The 20721-nt window shown below is 40.1% G+C and overlaps 1 protein-coding gene across 1 annotated transcript in view; it reads right to left on the bottom strand.

The window, feature by feature from the left end:
• Positions 1-19495, bottom strand: part of LOC103763081 (protein ELYS) — a 42270-nt gene extending 22775 nt beyond the window's left edge. Inside the window, exons 1-12 of the mRNA XM_029965121.1 lie at positions 19155-19495; positions 16454-16580; positions 15234-15487; positions 11449-11629; positions 10439-10646; positions 9507-9623; positions 8713-8797; positions 4215-4365; positions 3368-3500; positions 3099-3280; positions 2650-2711; positions 1652-1775 (exon numbers count right to left, since the gene is read on the bottom strand). Of these exons, the coding sequence (XP_029820981.1) occupies positions 1652-1775; positions 2650-2711; positions 3099-3280; positions 3368-3500; positions 4215-4365; positions 8713-8797; positions 9507-9623; positions 10439-10646; positions 11449-11629; positions 15234-15487; positions 16454-16574 (1618 nt within the window). The 5' untranslated portion in view covers positions 16575-16580; positions 19155-19495. The remainder of the gene's footprint in view (positions 1-1651; positions 1776-2649; positions 2712-3098; positions 3281-3367; positions 3501-4214; positions 4366-8712; positions 8798-9506; positions 9624-10438; positions 10647-11448; positions 11630-15233; positions 15488-16453; positions 16581-19154) is intronic.
• Between the last annotated feature and the right edge of the window lie 1226 nt (positions 19496-20721).

The following is a 20721-nucleotide window of genomic DNA, read 5'->3' as shown; positions in this document are numbered from 1 at the left end:
ACAACTGTGTCTGCATGGAAACAGTGAAGCTCAGGTCAAGCAGCTTCCAGGACTATCCCAACATGAAGCAGCTTTGACACCCAAAACATTAAGTCGTAATTTGTTAAAGTGCCAGAAGAGAAGTGAAACCTTTCAATTCTAAGGGGTTGTTCAAATACTGCAGTGTAACATCATGGCAATCCTTGAGGACAATGCACAGGCGTGCACACACATGGGAAATAAGGTAGCAGCTTATTTCAGGTGGTGTTCAGACACTTCTTTCAGGTGAAATGATCCTGCATTACATTTTACTTTTTTTTCCCCTTCTATTTTTTAAAATAAATTCAAAAGTATGTTTGCCTTCTAGGTAAAATCATTACATTTAAAGAAATTTCTTCACTTCAGAAAACACATGATACTTTCACTTTTTCTGGAAACAGGTTTCAGACAAAGAAACACACTAGTACTACTTACAGTGGCAAACAAAACTCCAAACCAAGCTTCTTGACCCTAATTCTGAAATTTCTCTTTCTGGCATTTAAAAGCAATCCCCACTCGAATGCTTAACAAGTCTCCAAACAATACAGTCACAATTCAGCAAAGGTCATCATAAATTTTTTTGCTTTCCCAAGTTATTTCCAAACCAGAGTTCACACCAGAACATCTAATCAGAGCCTAAGAGCCTTCATCAGGTTTGCAAAATAAGTGTTCTATGGGCTGGGTCAGCTTGCCAAGAAATTTATTTTAGCTACCACACTGTGCTGAAGTGCTATTTGCCGTAACACATTTCCACCGGGTGGTGAAGAATCCCACAGACAGGATGACAAGGGCAGGGGGAAGACTGCTCTCCCCCTCCTACTGCTCACTGCTATGAGTATGATGAGTAGCTGACCATTTAGCTTTGACCCAGTCTCAGGAAAGACAGGCTATTCATCACAAAGGCTCCTTCTCTCATGAAACTCTTCAGATGAGAGAAAAAGGTTATTGTACTGCAAATGGAAAACCATGATACGTGACAGAGGGGCGTGAAGTGATTGGACATAAAGGTGATGAAGGTGTTGCAGCAACAAGAGGGCAGTCTGAGAGAGGAAATTGGTCTACCGTAGCTCAAGGCCAAGGCTACAGAGGTGAAGATTAGTTTTGAGATGGTACAGAAAAACCTACTGATGAAGGGAAAATGAGGGGAAGTGGTGATGAAATTGTCAGAGCCGACAACAGTAATTGGTTAGCACAGCCCACTTTCTTGGAAGCAAATGATCATGCCTAGTGCAGCAAGCTGATGTTCGCAATAGCATGGCCTGAGGGAGACACCCCATCACCAGCTACTGCACTGAACCCAGTGCTCTGAGACACTGACGGGAATGAAGGCTGTTCCAAGGGAAAGATGCTTTCCAATGCACATGACCAGTACTGACTGCACGCTTCCTTATGCACACCTGGGGCACCACATTAAGAGATGGGTCCCTAAAGACAGACCTCTTAGGGCTGTTCCCAGTTGAACTCAGTAGTTCGGATCTAACAATACTTTTACTTTTGCTAAGTAGAGTCAACACCTGCCTTTCAGTGCAACTTGCAAAACACATAAAAATCAGATGATCATGTAGCCTCTACAGTCCTGTCAGAAAAGATGGACATACTTTCTCCTGGATTCCCCAGTATACACTCACCTGACTCAAACTGGATGGCTGGACATCAACCAGTCTTGGAGACAGCAAGCCAGCTACAAGACACCTAGTGTAGCTGTCATGAATGGCTTCACTTATTAAAGGACCAGATTTCTTCAAGAACTTCAAGGTCTGAAACATCAATCAAAAACACAAGTTATGACAGCATTCAATCACTAAGGTTCTGGATAATCACTTACAGAAATAATATTAACTTTTACTTAAATTGTCAGAAAGATGCATCAGTAGTAGGCTCTAGGTTAGCAATTTGAGTAAGCATTGCTATGCAGAGTCTGAAAGACAGCAGCCAAACTAATAGTTTCAGTTTATAAAAAAACATCCTGTAGAATACCAGTCCTTGCAACGCTGAAGGATATTCTAGTTTCTCTGTCAATACACATGCCTTGCTTTTCCCTGAACACTGACACAAATTATATTCTATGGAAGTTAAAACTAACATGTCAAATCACTCTTTGAAAGACTCTTTCTGTGCTTGTTTGTGTGGAAGTTGATTTAGAAGGAAATATTTAGTGAGCTGAAACTTAATTCAAAAGGACTGGTCACAAGCTGTGCAGTGACTCAGAAGTTATAATTTGGCCAAGCTGGGGAGAAAAAACATTAATTGCTTCTTCAACAGTTAAAAAATTTTTCCTTTTTTCCATTCTGTCCTCCTTTCTCAAGGTAATCAGGGATCAAAACCTAACTCCAGACTGTGCAGATAGTTTGACTGATGGGTAATCAAGAAGTAACTGCTTTCCCCAACTTCCACAACGCTTTTGTTCTTGCTCCAACAGCAACATTGCATTCCTTTCTAGGCATTCAATCTCTGCTCATGCTTCCCTGAAACAGTACTATTTGCATAAAACTGGCAGGATATGATTGCAGTTATGCATGTGAACAGACAGGATGAGCATAAAATGGCCTCTGGCCCACAAACAGTGCAGGAGAAAACCTGGAGAAGGTACGTCTCCTGACGTTCTCAGTATAGATACAGTAAAAAAGTCACCTCTTTCTGAAAGCCGGTGCAAGTCATGTGAATGACTCCTGAGTTCAGCAAGCACGTAACATCTGCAGAAAAAAAGAAATGCTTGACAACCTTCAATACTCTCATCACTTACAAACTTCCTTAAAAAATTATTTGTCTGTAGAAATTTTATCTGTAGAGCTACCGAGGTGCTGTGCTTTGTACCTCAATCCAAAGTCATTTCATCTTATGACCATCAGCCCTTCACAGGCTACATTACAAAAGCACCAAAACCCACAACTCAGCAGACTGTCAGATATGTTTCACAATACTGAAGACCTTGTTAGCGCAAGGTCACCAGGTTTGTGAGGGTTTGGGTGTTTCATTTGTTTTGCTTTTGGTATGACAAATGAGGAACAAGAAAGATAACCACTAAGTGGCATTTGACCTCAACTGAAGCTTGTCACTAGTCAAAGCAGTGAAATACCTACCAAAGTTATAGGTGCTTGGATTAAAAAACTGCTCAGGTGGTGGATAAGAAGGAGGAACTCCCCGACTTAAACTCCGCTCATGTACCAGAATATCCAAAATGAGGTTTGGAGAAGTCATGCTTATTACAGCATCCAGTGACCACAATGCAAAATAGGGGCAATCATGAAGGAATTCTTCTGGCCTTAAAGAAAACAAGTGCATCAGCTAAACACCAACTTTCAAAGGACTTACTTGTGGGGATATTGAAAGCAGTCTAATAAAAACCTACCTCAGTGAGTCTGGCATTTGAGCATGATACCAGCGATTGATGTCAAATACGCCCAAATAAGTAGATGGTTTTCCCTGACCATATGTATTCACTTGCCAACTGAAGATTGATACACTGGTGTCAGGAGAGATTACTGTCAAAAACAAGCCATTGTTTCTTATTGTAGAAAATACAAAATACTTGTTGTTTTTAAAACACCACTTTCTATTTTAGCTTAATTCTGTTATTTCACTCATGAAACACAATACTTCACTAAGAATGATAAAAATAATTTACAGAATATCGAACATCTCAGTGATACGTTTCAGTCATATTGTCTCTCTTTCTTGTTCAAATAGTGTCAATTCTAAGCCAAACCAAATACACAATTATTAGCTAATTACAGTTTTTCATCTGTATCATCAATAAAGATATTAAACAGAACTCGCTCTAATACTAAGCTGTGGGGAACACCACTAGTGACCAGTTGCCAACTGGATGCAGCCATAGGTTTGATCAGGAAAAAAAGAAAAACAGGTAACATTTCTAAGCAACAGAAAGAACAATCTTACTGTTCAAAGACAACAACTGGCTGACAAAGAACAAACTGCCTGACCAGCATTACACAGATGACCCAACCACACGTCCTTCTAGCATGTCAGCAAACATAAAGTAAAACCTATTTTTTTCCCTTAAAGAATGATGTTCAGAGGAATAAAGAAGTCCCACATAACTTAAGCAAACAACTCTTCTTTTTAAATACGCCCTAAAAGCTTGGCTTGAAGACTGTGGGTACAGAACAGCATTCATCGCTTAGATTCCCAAACCATTAAGTTTACAACAACCAAACATGGACATCAGAACAAACCTTCATTAACGCTGTCCTCTCTGTCAACATGGTTGCGAAATTTTTCTATGGTCTGACAGCTGAGTAATTTAGTATTGCTGGTCTGCCCTCTCAAGGGAAAAATCCCACCAGTGAGATCTAAACTGTACCTTTCATCACAGTACTCCAAACCCTGGGGGGGAGAAAAAAAATCATTAGATCCACTATGAAAGAATGTAGATATCTAATATAATATGCATATTATACACTATTTATTTCCCATGAGCTTACTTCTGATGGAAATAAAAATTACATTTGACATGTGAAAGAATTAAGTGTCAAACTGTAACAGGTAAGTTTGGTTGTTTGAATATTTTTAAAAATTAGTATTTCCTTAGCCAAACTTTGCTCTGAAGTATGCACAGTCCATTTCATTTTATCCAGGAATTTTGGAAATAACAGACACATGCAGGGTAGATAAGAAAAAACAAACCCATCTCTTTGAAAAAATAACATGAAGCCTAAGCAAAGAATCTCATCTTTATTATAGAATGACTAATCACTAAAATCAATTTTAACAAAAGATGCTGTCCTGAACAAGAAGTCCACCATTCCAAAAGACAGTTTCACAAGATAAAGCACTATTATTTCATAAACCTGTTCAGGCATTCATTTTAATGGTTAGAAATTTCAGCTTTCATTCATATGTGAAGAGCCAGTCCCACACGAAGTTGGTGCGGAGGGGAAGGAGAAAATAACATCAAACAATTCCTGTCAAAGACAAGTTTTTAAGCAAAACCACATTTTTTAAAATTTTCCACACTGGGGCAAGCAAATCTAAGTTAAGAAACTCCATCGCATGGAAGATATTAAGTAATGATGTTCTCGACCAGTTAAATAAGACAGTTTTCAAATGAGATGCACTGGTCAGACTCTGAGGTGAATGGAAAGACTGTACACAAGCACTGTGTAGGACAAAGGTAAAGAAGTGATCCATGACCATGAGTTGGTGCACGAGATACAGCAGCTGCTGAGATGGTGTAGAAAAGGTCTTTGAAAGCCTAATTTAAACACATCTTTCAGTTATTACTTGAGCAAACTTAAACAAGCCTTGAAGGCAATAGACACACAAGTTTGACACATGCTTATAAAAACACAGTGTCATGTATTCCAGAAGTTCCACTTGTGATTTTTTAGCGTACTCAAAGTCAAAGCTGCATGGTTTCATAGCCTCAAGCCTGATTCCTGGTATCAGTAAAGCAGTGACGTAGCAGACAGGTGTTTCAAGCTCCTGTGACCTCTATTCAGTCAACAAGGAGCAACAGTAGATTGATTTCTCCTTGTTTACTCAAGCCCACCCTGGTAAATGGGAACAACTCTTAAATTTTATACCACTGAAGGCAGACAAGGAACTTGATTCCATCATGCAAGCAGACAGTCATGTCGTACTGACCAATTTGTGACCACAAGGAAGTATTCTGAGACTAAGTATTCACTGGAGAGCACAGATCCTGTCCTGATGTGTCTTTTGGGGAGGGGTTAGTAGTTGTTCGAGGGGGGTATATTGTCAGTAGTTGTTATCAGGTCTCAGCATGAAGCTACAAGTATAAGTGGCACATCTGGAAGCCAGCTGAAGAACCTGTCTTTTCTCCTGAGAGGGTCAAGATGTTCAGCTCTCTCTTCAACAGCCTTCTAAGAATGGTTCCTGTTGCAATCTTCCAACACACTCATCACAGGGAAGCAGAAACAGCAGGGGAGTAAAAGATCACAAATTCAGGGAATGGTGCCTGACACTGCTTATAAGCCTGTCAATGTACTACTGGTTGCATAGTCTGTAGGATTCGAAGTCTTACATTAACTACACGAGTTTTCCAGTTCACAAACACAATAACATTTTTTAAACGCTTTGTGTGTTTGTTTTTTTTTTTAAAGAGTGTCAACTGGAATTTCTAGCAGATCCATTTTTAAAGGCTGATGAAATATTTCAACCGTCTGAGGTAAAAGCTGACATTTTTCACATTTTGTTCAGAGAAAAAAGACAACCAAGACAAAAACCTGCCAAATAGTTAAAGGTCCCACTTTTTTACACTAAAGTGTTCAGACAGGAGAAAGTAGTCATGAGAAAAAGAGACAATTTCTTTTCTTTACAATGCAGCACACAGTAAAAGTTATTGTGTTTGTCACTGCTAAGACTGTAGCTGAAAATAACTTTTAAAAGAGGTTAAAACAAAGCAGAAACTAGAAGTGAATCTTGAAAAAGATTAAAGATACTTTCTCCTATCAACCTGTCAAAGAGTTTAGAGCACTACAAGAGAAGCAGCAGTGAACTGCAATGAAAGTCCTTTTAAAATAAAAATAAAAAAAACCACCACAAAAAACAAATCAGGGTGCTCTGCTCCTCTAGAGCACTGTATATTTTTGTCATTAAAAAACTGCACATAGAGATGACATCCATATTTAGAACATGTTGAACCACTTGAAGATATTTCTACTTTGTCACCATGATAGATGAAGAATTTTAAAGAAACAGCACCTCCAAACACCTAACCTTTATCTGTTCAAAAGCAACACTTACAAATAAGGAAGAAACTTTCCTATACATAAGAAGAAAGGAACAAAATTTAAACTCATTCAAAAATTCAAAATGTTTCGTCCCTATAAAAACAAGAGTACCACAGTCCAACAATCACCTCAATTTCATTCCATACCTAATGAGAGTACGCAAGACAAAGTACAAAATAGGAGGAAAGACTTGCTCTGAGTTAAGATTACTTTCCCACCAAAAAGATCTTGGAAAAGTTTCAAGCACACTTCTGAACAGAATTAAACGTTGTACAGGTGCCTCTCATAGATGTTGGACATCTGAGACCTCACCTATCTTTTAAATAAATCATCTCTGTAACCAGTCCTAAAAATGTATGGAGACTCTTTGACCAAGTCATACCACTGTTCACTGAATTTACATCTTTTGCTGGCTTTAAGAGTAGACTGCATAGGTGACCCCCACAAAAAGGTTGAAGAGAGTTATCTTTACAGCTGCTAAGTTTCAGGATCAATGCTTAAGAGACACTGTAGGTACATGTTATTTGAAGTCCAGCTGACAGAGCTCAAAACAAGACTATAGAATAGAGAACAGAAAAGAACAGACATACATGACCCTATTTTAAGAAAGGGAGACAGAGAGAAGCTTCTTCATTTTTATAGTTTGGTTACACAAAGCTATTCAAAGCCCCGTCTTCTCTTCCTACAAGCCATTCATATGACGTTTAAATTAAGAGTAATTTCATTTGTAAGAGCTGTTTCCTCTTCAGGAATTGACTGCATACAGGCTCTTTGCAGATGAGTCTAGTTGAAATACATGACACTGCAACATAAAATTTATGGCTTCACTAAGGGCAGATTGTGTCTGACCAATCTGGTGGCCTTCTATGATGAAGTGACTGCAACAGTCAACAACAGAAGACACCGATGTTATCTATTTAGACTTCTGTAAGGCCTTTGACACAATCAAGACATCATCATCTCTAAACTGAAGAGACATGGATGTGAAGGGTGGACTATTCAGTGGATAAGGAGTTGGTTGGATGGACACAGCCAGAGTTATGGTCAATGGCTCTATCTCCAGGTGTAGGCCAACGCTGAGTGATGTCCCTCAGGGCTCTGTCCTAGGACCGGTGCTCTCCAGTATCTTCATCAATGACAAAAACAATGAGATCAAGTGCACCCTAAGAAAGTTTGCAGATGACACAAACCTGAGCAGTGCAGTTGACAGAATAGTTGAGAAGAGCAGGATGCTATTCAGAGGGACCTGGACAAGCTTAAGAAGTGGGTCCAGGTAAATGTAGTGTAAGTCAGCAAGAACAAGAGCAAGGTGTTGCACCTCGGGGCAATCCCAGACACAAGCAGACTGCGAGAAGAACTCATTGAGGGCAGCCCTGCCAAGAAGTACCTAGGGGTTTTGGTGGACAAGAGGCTGGACATGAGCCAGCAATGTGCGCTTGCAGCCCAGAAGTCCAACATCATCCTGTCAGATCTCAGTGCAGCCTTTCTGCCCTTAAAGGGAGCCTATGAAAAAGAGGGAGACTGACATTTTACAAGAAGAGATAGTGATAGGACAGGGGGGAAGGGGTTTTCAACTAAAAGAGGAGATTTAAACCAGATGTTAGGAAGAAATTCTTTACGGGAAGGGTGGTGAGGACCTGGAACAGGCTGCCCAGAGATGTTGTAGATGTCCAGTCCCTGGAAGTGTTCAAGGATGGGGCTGTAAGTGACCTGATCTAGCGGGTGGCATCCATAACCATGGTGGGGGAGTGGAATTAGATATCTTTAAGGTCTTGCAACCAAAAAAATTCTATGATTCCACAGCTCTAGGAATTGTTCTGAAAAGTATGAAGTAAGGCCATGTCCGAGAAGATTCACCAAAAGACTTTCGTTTCTTTAGTCCTCTCTGATCTCTCATGGTAAATATTAGCCTGACCAACTTAACTGATGCTCAGGGAAAATTACTATTTTCATCTTCTCACACACGGGAATGTCTTACCTCATACAAGACTTGTCCAGATGCCAGACGTTTCCTGTCACCAAATGCTAACTGCAACAGATGTAAACTCACAACATCACCTTCACTGAAAAAGGTATAAATTAAGAAATTTGATTACAAAGCTGCTTTATAGTCCTCATTATCATTTTATTAGATCTAGGCTGAAATTTACTCAATAGCATGCTCTTGCTGAAAAGAAAAACACTACTTCCCAAGACTTGATAATTGGTCACATTTAACCGCTAAAAATTGAGGAAATTTTGACATTAACAGCTTCAGGAGCAAATGCTAACTATACCCTTGGAAAGTTTTAATAAGTTGTATGGACAAAAAAAATTGCTGGTAATAACTCTTAACAGTAAAGTGTTCTTCATCAAAACTGCTCTGAAGTCAAATTTAAGAAGACTGCCACTCTCTGAACAGCTGGGCAGATTAAGTAGCTTGCTGATGATGTTTACTGCTCTGCATCTGCAGCCTAAACCATTTTACATGGAATTTAATGTCATGGTGGGAATATCAAACAAATCCTGAAGAAGTCATCAAGAAACAAGGGAAATCATTTAAGACTGAAAGCAAAAATATATAATCATTGTCGCTTTGCCTTCTTTCACAAAGTAGGAATGACTAGATCCCTCTTTAGGAGTGTAAAATCCTGAAGAAAACTGCACTGTAAGCTTAACACCTTTCACACCTGAATCTCCTGCACAGCTAAATAAACCAAACATATACGCAGATATCAAGTGTATGTAAACAAATATTTTAAAAAAAGTGGCTTATGGCAATTTTTTATTCACCTTTGCTGTGTAGACTGAACAGCCCACAAGTAGCAACAATTGCGAGGATCATTCTCAGGCTCTTGAAAAGTAACGGCATAGATAGGAATTCTTCCTCCTTCAAGCTGAGAGTAGTGCCTAGAGTATAAAAAAAAAAAAAAGAAAAAAAGATAAAGAAGAAAGGTGACCTTGCTGGCCCTGTTCGTAGAAGGATAGAAGCATCTGAGAAAAAAGTACCTTACATGTTCACCCTCAAAGTACAGAAGGTCATACTTCCATCTTGAACAACTGACAAGCGACTACTTCTTAAATATTTTTCTTCCCGAACTCTGAATTGTACCTTCACAATTTCTTCTAGCCATCTAATTATGCCTCCACTGTCCATTTATGCATTCAGTAATTTCTGGTGAGTCACTGTATATTTGCTTAAGTAAAGCTCTATCTGAATTGGGTCCAATATTTCAACTAGAAGATTTAAAATAATCTCTTAATTTTTCTACTGCTTATAAATTCAGTTCTCCCTTATTCTGACCTCCAAGTCTTCCAAACAAACTTTCATTCACATGCATCCTTTTCTTGGAATGTGTCAATGACCTACTTCCATCAAGGTTGAAATGTAGGAAAGAACATGTTTTCAGGCACAGATCAGCTACTGAATCATCATGTTTCGCTAGCTCCATCATGCGCACTTTAAAGAATATTATCACGAAAATCACATTATTCACATACTGAAGCCTTTCAGTGTATGCCGTAATTGCAGTAACTCATTCTGAAAAACACTTTATAAAACCTGTTTCATCGAAATACACACTACCTGCTTTTAACTAAATACTACTGGTTTGAACAGACTTGAAAAAAATCAGCTCTATCACATCCCTACTGCATGACTTCCTGAAGCAAAACATTGAGACCACTGCACCTCCAACCATGGCCAAGTGGAAAGGACTACTTACTCCCTCTTCAATGTTTTCATGTTCCATAATGACAGGTAACCATCGGAAAAACCCACAACAAGCTGATTGCTTCTGCTTATGTAGCTCAGGCTTGACACTGCTATTCCTGAAGGACTCCGTAATTGAAAACAGAGATGCCTCCCTTCTCTGGTCACAGCTTCTCTTCTTTGTGGAACTTCAGCAGGAATTCTAGTGACAACTTCTAGGTCTACATACATAAAAGCAGGCAATAAATGAGCATGTTATGCCATTTCAGTTGCATTTTAGACTCAGGTGACAACATGTATAAACTAATTCTACCATCCCAGGCAAAATACCCATTTCTGTAAAACCTTTTTTGCTGTTTCTGTATCTATTCAAAGAACAGAAGAAGTCTGCCATTGGACAGGTACTCTCACTCCTATTTCAAAGCTGGGTACAAGTATAACTTTTGTAGACAAATTCTTCTTGGACTCTATAAATCAGGAGTATGGGCCTCAGATGATCTACCTGAAGGGTCATCAACACCTGAAGGCACTCTTGAAATAGCCAAAAAAAAAAGTCTGTGCAATCTGAATACACAACTTATAGGGTTCATTCATCCAAATGTAGGATTTTTGATAAGTTGGGTTTATCTTAAAATGCAAGCCTAAAGTTTGCCCCAAGTCCATTAATGGAAAAGGGAGAACACTCCCAAGAAATATGGTACTTCTTACATAACCTTCTTTCAGGCAGGTGCACTGACTCAAATGGTAAAATTCCTATATCCCACTGGCAAGTATCACAGTGACAAAGGGATCTGGGTAGGAAGAGGTATTTACAACACCAGGAGGAGTATTAAGGCACTCCTATTTTTGATCAGGTCAGGACCACAGGATGTCAAACTGCCATCTGCAATCTGTAGGCAGAAATGGCAGTAATGTCAGCAGTGAGCCTGCACTCTGGTATCTTCAGAGTGGGACGCAAGCTGGTTTTTTACAAGACACAAATTTTCTTACTTCTAAATTTAAGTTTAAAAACTGCAGGCTTACCTGATGCTTCTACTTCATTCTGACTGCAAGATAAATCATCCAAACAAAGATCAACCAGAAGTACATGACCAACATCTGTAGCCACTGCTGCCACTCCAAAAAGCCATCGCAGACTCTGGTGTAGGTGCCGAGTGCTCACACTGGCTCCTCCATCATTGCTTATGGGTTCTATTGCAGTTACCTACAGGAAAACTACAAGTTAATATCGGAGCTGTTTGACAAGGTAAACAGCAATCACTCAGAAGTGAAGCCAGTATTTAGCATATTAGAAACAAGAAAGTAAATACAAGATCACAAGACTTGAAAACAAAGCATTGCTTCCAATTATATTGAGCAAAAAGGAAACTAATAAAAAGAAAACCTTCTCCCCTTACATGCTGCATTCTGTCTTTATAGCTCACCAATTTCCATTTCCTACTTAGAAATAAGTCTAAGAAAGCACACAAAATCAGTTACATGCAAAAAGCTTTATCATATCTAAGTGATTTAAGTTTAAGTAAGACAGACACAGCTAAATCCACTTCTCCCACTGCTCACAGACCATCAGCACTGTGATACAATCCAGGCCTTCTTTGCCAAACAAGTAGTGGGATAAATCAGGGCTGCAAGTCAAACGAGGCAGTGGCCAAAGGGCACAATGGACACACCATTTCCATGAGAATCAAACATTCTTAGAAAGGGCTGAAGGGAGACCCTGGCTTAGCAGAAATTACACATCTCCTCACTTAGACTGAAAATACCCAACAGACAAAGACAAATTTTAAACACACACCAGCAACTGTTGTGGATGTCCATGAAATCTGTAAAAGCCAACCTCAACCAGCCTGAGGCACAAGTGCTCTCTGCTCCCTGACATGCCAAGCAGTCTGAACACTCTTCCAGGAAAAGGTGAAGACAGACCTTTCAGCACCTGCAGCACACCCCAGGACAACACTGGCTGTTCTAGCAGAGACACGAGCACATGAAGGCTCCTGCACTAAAGCTGAACAACAGAACAACACGGGCTGTTGTTCAGCCTCTTACAAAACATCACACCATGAAAACAGGCAGCTTTACCTCAACAACAAACGTTTATTGGAAAAGAAGTGAGCATCACAAGGCAGTCCATCTCTTTATGCAGATTCTTTTACCCCTAGAAGTGGGGAAAAGTATCCACATCCCTCAGCTCCCTAAAGTTTTCTTCTCTCCTATATCAAGTACATGCTATGACTGCACTGCCTGGCAATCTACTACAGAATTCACCTTTCATCTTGGGACAAGCACTCCAACCTTAGAGGTACCTATACCCATTTAGACAACTCTGTTTTCTTTCAGAATTCCTATGATTCAAATGAAATTTCCAATCCTCTCTGCTGCTCAAAGGACTAGCAAAAGTATTTTGGTTATTTGAATTCTTGCTCCTCCAAGTCTTGATGACTGTCACGAGGAAAGCAGGAACTGCAATACTCATCTTGCTGCAGAATTAGCCAAAGTTCAAGCATTGCTGCTTCTAACTTCTTTTTTCTTTTAAGATTTTTTTTGTTGTACAACTGGCTCCAAATTAATCTTTTCTACTTTTGCATAGTCTTCCAAAAATGTGTCCTGGTTACTTCAATTTTCCATGTACAAACTCCTGAAATGACATTTTTCCACTGCGCTGTCCATTGCTTTTTCCTATTCTCCTAGAGTACTGCCAGCTCATTCTGGGAATGAACAAAAAAAACTTTTCTCAGCTCACTGTATTTGAATGCTGCCCTTCTGCCTCATACAAACCAGGAAAAATTTGGGAAAATACCATTTGACAGTTCTGACACATCGCTATAAACCAATTTAATGTAATTTGTGTTTCTAACTCAGATTTGCTGTTACTAGAATCCAATTCAAATCAGACTCATCAAAATTTTCAGTTTTCTGCTGCATTCACATGTATATCCAGAGGGCAATAAGAGATGCTCACATACACATAAAAATATGCTAAAATTCATTTTAAGGTCCTGAGTTTGACCTTTTTAATCGATTACTTTACTCCAAATGACTAAACATCCACTATTACACCAGAAGGTAGTCATGCAGTCACTATAAACAACCTGCATTAATAAAAAATATCTTGATACCTCGGGCAAAGTTACCCCAAGGTAGTATTAACCTGCACAATTTAATTGTCCACAGAGCTTATACCCACACAGAAAACAGTCCCAAAAACATGGTGCTCATTAAAGCCTTAAAACAGTAATGACAAAACTTCAGAAAGTGATGTTAAGAAAAGATCTGAATTTTACTTTTAAAAATAATCAATCTGAAAATCAGAGAAACATTCAGACAGATCAACCCCCCAAATTACACATTACATAATACGTAAATATGAGTTGCAGAAAGAATTCAAAACATAAAGAAAGCAGCCAAATACAACTTTTACCTACTTGTTTTTGCTTACCCTTACTCCCGCTCACAGTCTGAAAGTTAACATTCCAACTAGCAATACATGTGTCCTCTCTATTGTAACTTAACTAACGCAATAACAGAGGTAGAAAGCAAAATGAAAGCAACAGATCATACTCGTAATCAAGAGTTTTCAGGGTATATGAGCAAAACTTTCAGGTCAGCTTTGGCTTTATTCCAAAATTTATACCCTTCATCACGCAACAGCCAACACTCCCTACAGAGTTTCACCATTTTTGATATATCAAAACTCTTCATAGACATGGACTCAATATGCAACATGGCCCTTACTTCTTAACCTTTCCTTCTCCTATTCCCAGTTTACTTGGACAGAAGTAAAACCTAGCACACCAACATCACTTATCACCACACAATTTACTTATGGATTACATGCTTATGCCAGCACACAGCCTGCCTCTGCATCTCAAACTCTAACATGTACCAAGCTGAGAGTGGTACCTAGTACCAACACAGTAGAGCACTCACCCAACTCTTATCTTCAGAACTTACCACAACACAAATGCTTACTACTACACTTCCACCTGTACCCTAGCAAGTCAAACTAAACAATGTTTGGTTTGCTAAGCAATAAATAAGCTAAGCAATAAATATTTATTTGTTGCAGATTCTAAGATGACAAAAACACAATGAATCTTGATGTTCTGATAACTGACACTTCTTTCCACTTAAAATAATGAAACTTGGGGCCATTACATCATTTGAGTTTACAGGTCAGAGAAGGCAAAAATTAGTAACATTACACCAGTGTATCCCATCTACACAAACACTAGACTCAATAAGATTTAAGGACTGCAGATCGAAAGTAATCTACCAACAATCTGACAGATAACTCACTAAAAGCTCTTTTTTCCAATCCTAAGTCAACAGAAAAATCTGTCCTCTTCCCTAGTCACCTGCTTTCTAGTCCAAGATTCATGGGAATGTGTCATACGATGTAAGTCTGAGATACTTTAAAGACAGTATTTCTGACACAAATACTTTAAAGACAGTATTTCTGACACAAATTAGCCATTTAAAAAAAAGATATATCACAGACACTTTAAAGAGTGGAGTTTTCTTCTTTTTTGCTCTGACAAAAAAAAAAAGTTTTCAATGCCCTTTTCGTAGAAGTGGAGAATTAAGTCACTGTGCTCTACAATATGTTTTACTATGAGGAAACTCAAAAGACAATGGTACTGCTAAGCCCAAGATTTTACTTCAATGTATATGCTCTCTTGACTGGGTGCTCTGAAGTGACAATACAGAAAACGTAAGTCCCACAAAGAGACACTCCAGAGCTTTTCCTAAAACAGGATGGTGTAGAAGTTAACAACCCAAAAGCTTCCTTTCCCCAAACAAGTACATACCCTGCCTGGAAGAACAACTGCTTTAACCACTCGGGAGATTCCAAGGTCGTACAGACACAGAACACTTCCCTCGGCTTCTTCCAACCCAACCAGGAGTCCAGTTCTCTTCTGCCATGAAAACTCCTTTACCACACGAACGGTGGGAGGCTGCTCATTGACTCCGCTGAAACGATACGCAGAGAGCCGCTCTCCTGTCACAGAGCTCACCACCTCCAGCTGAGGACCACACGCCAGCCACGCCAGCCCACTTCTGCCTGTAAGAGAGAAGAAAGCTGACCAAACAAATCCCAGACAGAAGGCGGAAACAACGGAAAAGGTACTGTCAAAGAGAGCAAGACCAACTTACCTACTTCTGGACAATTAGTTAAAATCACCCTTTGCAATCCTCAGGCAGTACCTCTTACAATTAACAGCCTCAGTATTTTGCATTTGTACTTGTCATTCCTGTGGGCACTGCATACAGAAATCTAAACTTCTGCAAGTGCTGATCACAGAAAGAATTTAACACGTGTTGCTTCGCTGAAGAACTTCAAGCTCAAAGGAAGGATTAACTCCAGTACCGCACTTAGTCAGGTAGGTAAGATTCTACCTGGTCTTAACAGAAGCTCAGACACCCAGAGAGACATCCAGCTCGACTTTCAGGTTGCCTAGAAAGTCAACTATCTAATCTGCTTAGCTGCTTTCAGCAACTCTCACTGGGTCCTCATCTGCATCCTATTAAATACTTTGGAAATATGTGGGCAGCGCTTAACAGAGCTGTCCTCTCCCTCTGTCCTTTTACTCAGACTAGAGAAGGAAAAGCAGACTGTTCTGCCTCGGTAACATTGTAGAAGAACTATTCCTGCACAGGATGTTATGACGGAGATAGAGCTTGAGCTGGTACAAAGAAATGCGGCCCAAAACAACACTACTGCTTTTTTCAAAACTGCCTTCCATTCCGTTCAAAACTGCCTTCTATTCTGTTCAAAACTGAGGAGGACTCATTGACTCAGGATGGTCATGCTATATATCATTTTAATAGCACAAGATTGGTGCAGGCTTTTGCAATTTCAGTGCTTAACTCTATTAATGGTTTAATATTAGCATTTCTAGTTGTTAAAATATCTTGTTTGTTCTATCAGAACCTGATGCATTTTAACAGAACCAGCCTGATGCTATGACCCTGTGCTTCAGGCAGTAACAACTTTAAACCAAGACCAAATCTAAAGGAAAATGCTCACCTCCAGAAAACTTCCCACACAGCCCAGAGTCTAGGGTGATCTCATCTTCCCCAAGCGCCTCAACAGTCACCTCTGGAAACTGCAGCAGACTGCTCGTTACCTGAGCTGTTAGGTCTCGCATTCTTCACTGAAAATGAAGAAAAAAAAAAAGGTAAAATGAGTCTCATGTGAGCCATAAATATTTTTGAGAATGACCCAAGTTTCATCAGTATGCAGTGAAAAATCTCCTACACATCACCTGTAGCTCTCTTGTTAAAAAAAAGGGAACTTATGGCTGTTTTTCTTCTCACAGCAGAGCAATAGGAGAAAATTTGTTTTTTTGATGCCTATGAGATCACCAACAAAAGGTGACACAGAGGTATGGACAATATCAATAACAGGGAAGAAAATAACACACCAAGTTCAAGTCTACTCACACAGTTTAGCAAGATGTGATTTCAGAAAAATTATGTATTAAAAAACTTCTCAGTAAGACGTATAACTTTCCTTTTGTCCTCTCCCTTGATTTAATAGTTTAATATTTGTTGTCAATTGTCTTCTAGTAGATATCACACATCGTTTATGTCCTTGTTCACTTGCTGCATGTTTATTTTGGACATCCAGGAATACAAAGTTCTTGACTGTCTTCATTCTCAAATTCTTCCAGAAAATGTACTGCTGATATTTTCAAGCAATACCGACTTCCACAGCTCATGAATTAGAGAGCACTTTTCCATACATTCAGGAGATAAATATTAACACAGCACTTCAAAACACTGGGGTTTTTCTGTACTGAAGTCCTCCTTTTCCTTATTCATGTCCCTTCCTTCCAACTGCCTTTCTTTACCACATGTCTGCAGTACTTGACAAAAATTTCTAGGTCTCTCACAGTTTCACACCTCTGTAGGTGCCCCATAAGAGTTCATGTTTCAGAATGTCAAGACAGATTTTTTGGTGGAAAAACTGAAGAGCGGAACTGATTTACAGCATTAAATAGGTGGCTAGATATGAGATATTCCATACACACTAAAGTAATTGTGTTTTACAAGTTGTCTGGTTTATGGTAAAGGCCTCTGGAACAGATTCAATTCTCTTGTTCAAACAGCACTGCTTTCTTCATACCATCTCAAGATACTACACATAGGTCACCGTGCCTGGGTTGTGCTCCTGTATCTGCTGCCGGCATGACAACAACGAGCACAGGAAGGGTAACTCAGGGGCCTGCACTAAGCACAGGTCAACATTTTAAGAAAAATTATGGCAAAGCCACTATTGCAGGATGCTGCTGCAGCCAGGCCTGACCACTCTGCCAGCATTCACTGCTAGCACAGAGCAAGTTCCAAATGGGACAACTTATTTGCAGTAGTTTTGCTGCGTTTCCTGTTTGATACTTGCCATCAGTTCCAAGTGACAACTTCTGCACTGCATCCAGGGGCTCCAGAGAGTAAAGAGTCCCACAATTTCACCAGCATTCTGACTTTAACTAGAAGGATTTAATGGATATGTTTGAGGAGTAACCCATAACACCAAATACTAAGGCAGGTACATCTGCTTGGTGAATAGCATCTCTGAAAGGTTTCTCTGTGTGTCCATTGCCTTTGAGGTTGTCACTGGGCACCACTGGAATGTTCCTGCTTCCACCTGCTTTACACCCTCCCTTCAGGCATTTAAATGCATTGATGAGATCCCCTCTGAGCCTTCTCTTCTCCAGGATGAACAGTTCCAGCCTCTCCTCAGAGAAGAGATGCTCCAATCCCCTCTAACCACTTCTGTGGCCCTTTGCCACACTCTTTCCACTACCTTCATCTCTCTATTACACTGGGGAGCCCACACCTGGACACAGCATTCCAACTGTGGCCTCACCAGTGCTGGACTAGAGGAATTTCACCTCCCTCCACCTCCTGGCAATGCTCCTCCTCACACAGCCCAGCAGACCATCAGCCTTCTTTACTGCAGGGACAGCAAAGTGCTGGCTCACCACCAGTGGGTGTGCACCAGGACTCCCAGGGCCTTTTCTGCCAAGCTCTTTCCAGTTGGGCAGCCCCCAGCACGTATTGGAGCCTGGGGTTGTTCCTCCCCTGGTGCAGCACTTTGCACTTCCCCTTGTTCAACTGCAGGAGGTTCCTGTCAGCCCATTTCTCCAGCCTGACAGAGTCCCTCTGGGTACCAGCATGACCCACTGGTCTATCACCACTCTTCCTAGTTTTTTATTATCAGTCAACTTACGAAGTGTACACTCTGCCCCATTGTCCAGATCACCAATGAAAGCACTGAACAATCACCCTTAATCTGCCCAGAGTTGCCTATTTTAAAATTCAATTGGTCAATCCTGCTTTAAGGGAGAACACTGACTCTGACAACAAATACTAAGGAGTGTCAGAAAAGAGTCCAAAATTTCAAAATTATTGTAATGAATAAAAAAATTTATTTTTTTTTTGTAAATAAGCATGGAGATGCCTGTGTGGTAAGTATTTTACGATTATTAATACAATATATCACAGTAATAGCAATTTTAAGAAAAGAGTGAACAAATATATTCTAGTAGGGCAGGTAGCAGCATGCAAGGGAACTTCTCAGCTGCGTGCTACCCATGAGTCATCCTGAGGGACCCTGCCTGGGCCACTGCTACTTGCCAAGAGCATAGAACCTTGTGTGGCCAAACTGGAAACCAAATTTAAAGATACTCTATTAGGGAGATTGGAGTTTAAAGCAAACCACTCACCAGTCCAAACTTCCCACTCTCTCAGAGAGAATTCTTCTCTGATGGAAAGCTCATACTTTGACACACTGTAGTCCTGTCCTCAGTCCAAATCAAACATGCTTATCAGTCCAAGCACATCAGTAAGAACCACCAAATAAGTAACACTCCAACATCTGGACCATTCCTGTAACAAATGAATGGTTGCTCTCAAGTTCAGGCTGGTGCAGGTTTCCTCCAGTAAGCCAATGGTCATTTTAAACAATTCCTTTTTTCTAGAAATCTGGCGTGGTGATATGGAACAAGGATGATAAACTTCATAATAAATTATGAACAATATATAATGATCTGTCTATTAAGATGCTTTGCTTGAATCACTCTGCTAAGTTAAATCATGGATTATTGGGAAATCAAAACAGAGGGAAAATAGTTATAGCTAGGTTAAAGGCATGAAGCCTCTTCTTTAAAAGATATACCCAAAGAAACTGCATTTCTGCTCTCTTTGAAAACAATTACTACAGTCACATTCCTATTTCTGTTAGAAATCAGATTAGGATGAAATGCCACAGGCTTACTCCATTCTTCAGGAACAAACCAAAATCCAACCTCCCAGCAGTATCCTACAGCAAAGTGGTCAGTGTGCAAAATGACCGTTCTTTTTCACCCTAGGTACTTATGACTTCCAAACATCATGAACTATTTCCAAAGAAAGGAGTGTGATAGATTTTTGGATTAAAAAGCTCCAGGGAAAAAAGAAAAAGAGAAATTGCATGTTCAAGCACAATCACAGCCAAGTCAGAGTTCTAAAATGTCACTTTTGACTGATGGTAGTACATGAAAATCAGTTTGAAAGGCCAACAATGTTATGGGCTTACTGAAGAAAAAGCTAAAAATATGGTCAGTCAGAGTTGAAGACATGATTTCACAGGACATGATGACCTCGCTGACACCCAAAGAGAGGCCTTGCTGCCATCTCTCATCTCTCTATCTGCTCCTTTGTTTTACTACTGTATTATGGAAGACATTTCCAGCATATCACACTGCTATTCCATCACACGGCTCACGCTCTCAGTACAAATTCCAAAATCACAACAGAGAAAGACCTGCCAGAATCACCGGAGGTCATCTGTTCTAACCTCCCTGCTCAAGCAGGGTCACCTAGAGCAGGCTGCCCAGCAGCGTTTCCAGATAGATCTGGAATGTCTAATTCTCAAATAAGATTTTACAACCAGCAATCTGACAAGCTCAACTGCAGAAACATTTGCATTCCATGCAACAGGCCCAGGTGTTTGGTGACTCTCTCTTACCAATTTGAGGATTCTGTTCTCTCACCCACACAAGTAAAACAATGTCACACCACCAAAGTCATCACTATTTCTCTAAAACTGTATCCAACACCTTACTAGCCAGAAGACAGAATTAACAGAAGCCTGATCATGCTAATTTCACTGACTTGAAAAAGCCAACCCAGGCATATCGAGGCAGGAAAGAGAGCTGAGGCAGCATGTGAATGAGGAGCTGTCCTCCGCAGCACAGGATACAGAGCTGTGCCCAAACGCGTGGGACAGCTGCCAGCCAAGGCTGACACCGT

The sequence above is a fragment of the Manacus vitellinus genome, unplaced genomic scaffold (assembly GCF_001715985.3).
Source record: "Manacus vitellinus isolate BGI_N305 unplaced genomic scaffold, ASM171598v3 scaffold_8_pilon, whole genome shotgun sequence".
Classification (NCBI taxonomy): domain Eukaryota; kingdom Metazoa; phylum Chordata; class Aves; order Passeriformes; family Pipridae; genus Manacus; species Manacus vitellinus.
This window is presented reverse-complemented; position numbering and strand designations above follow the sequence as displayed.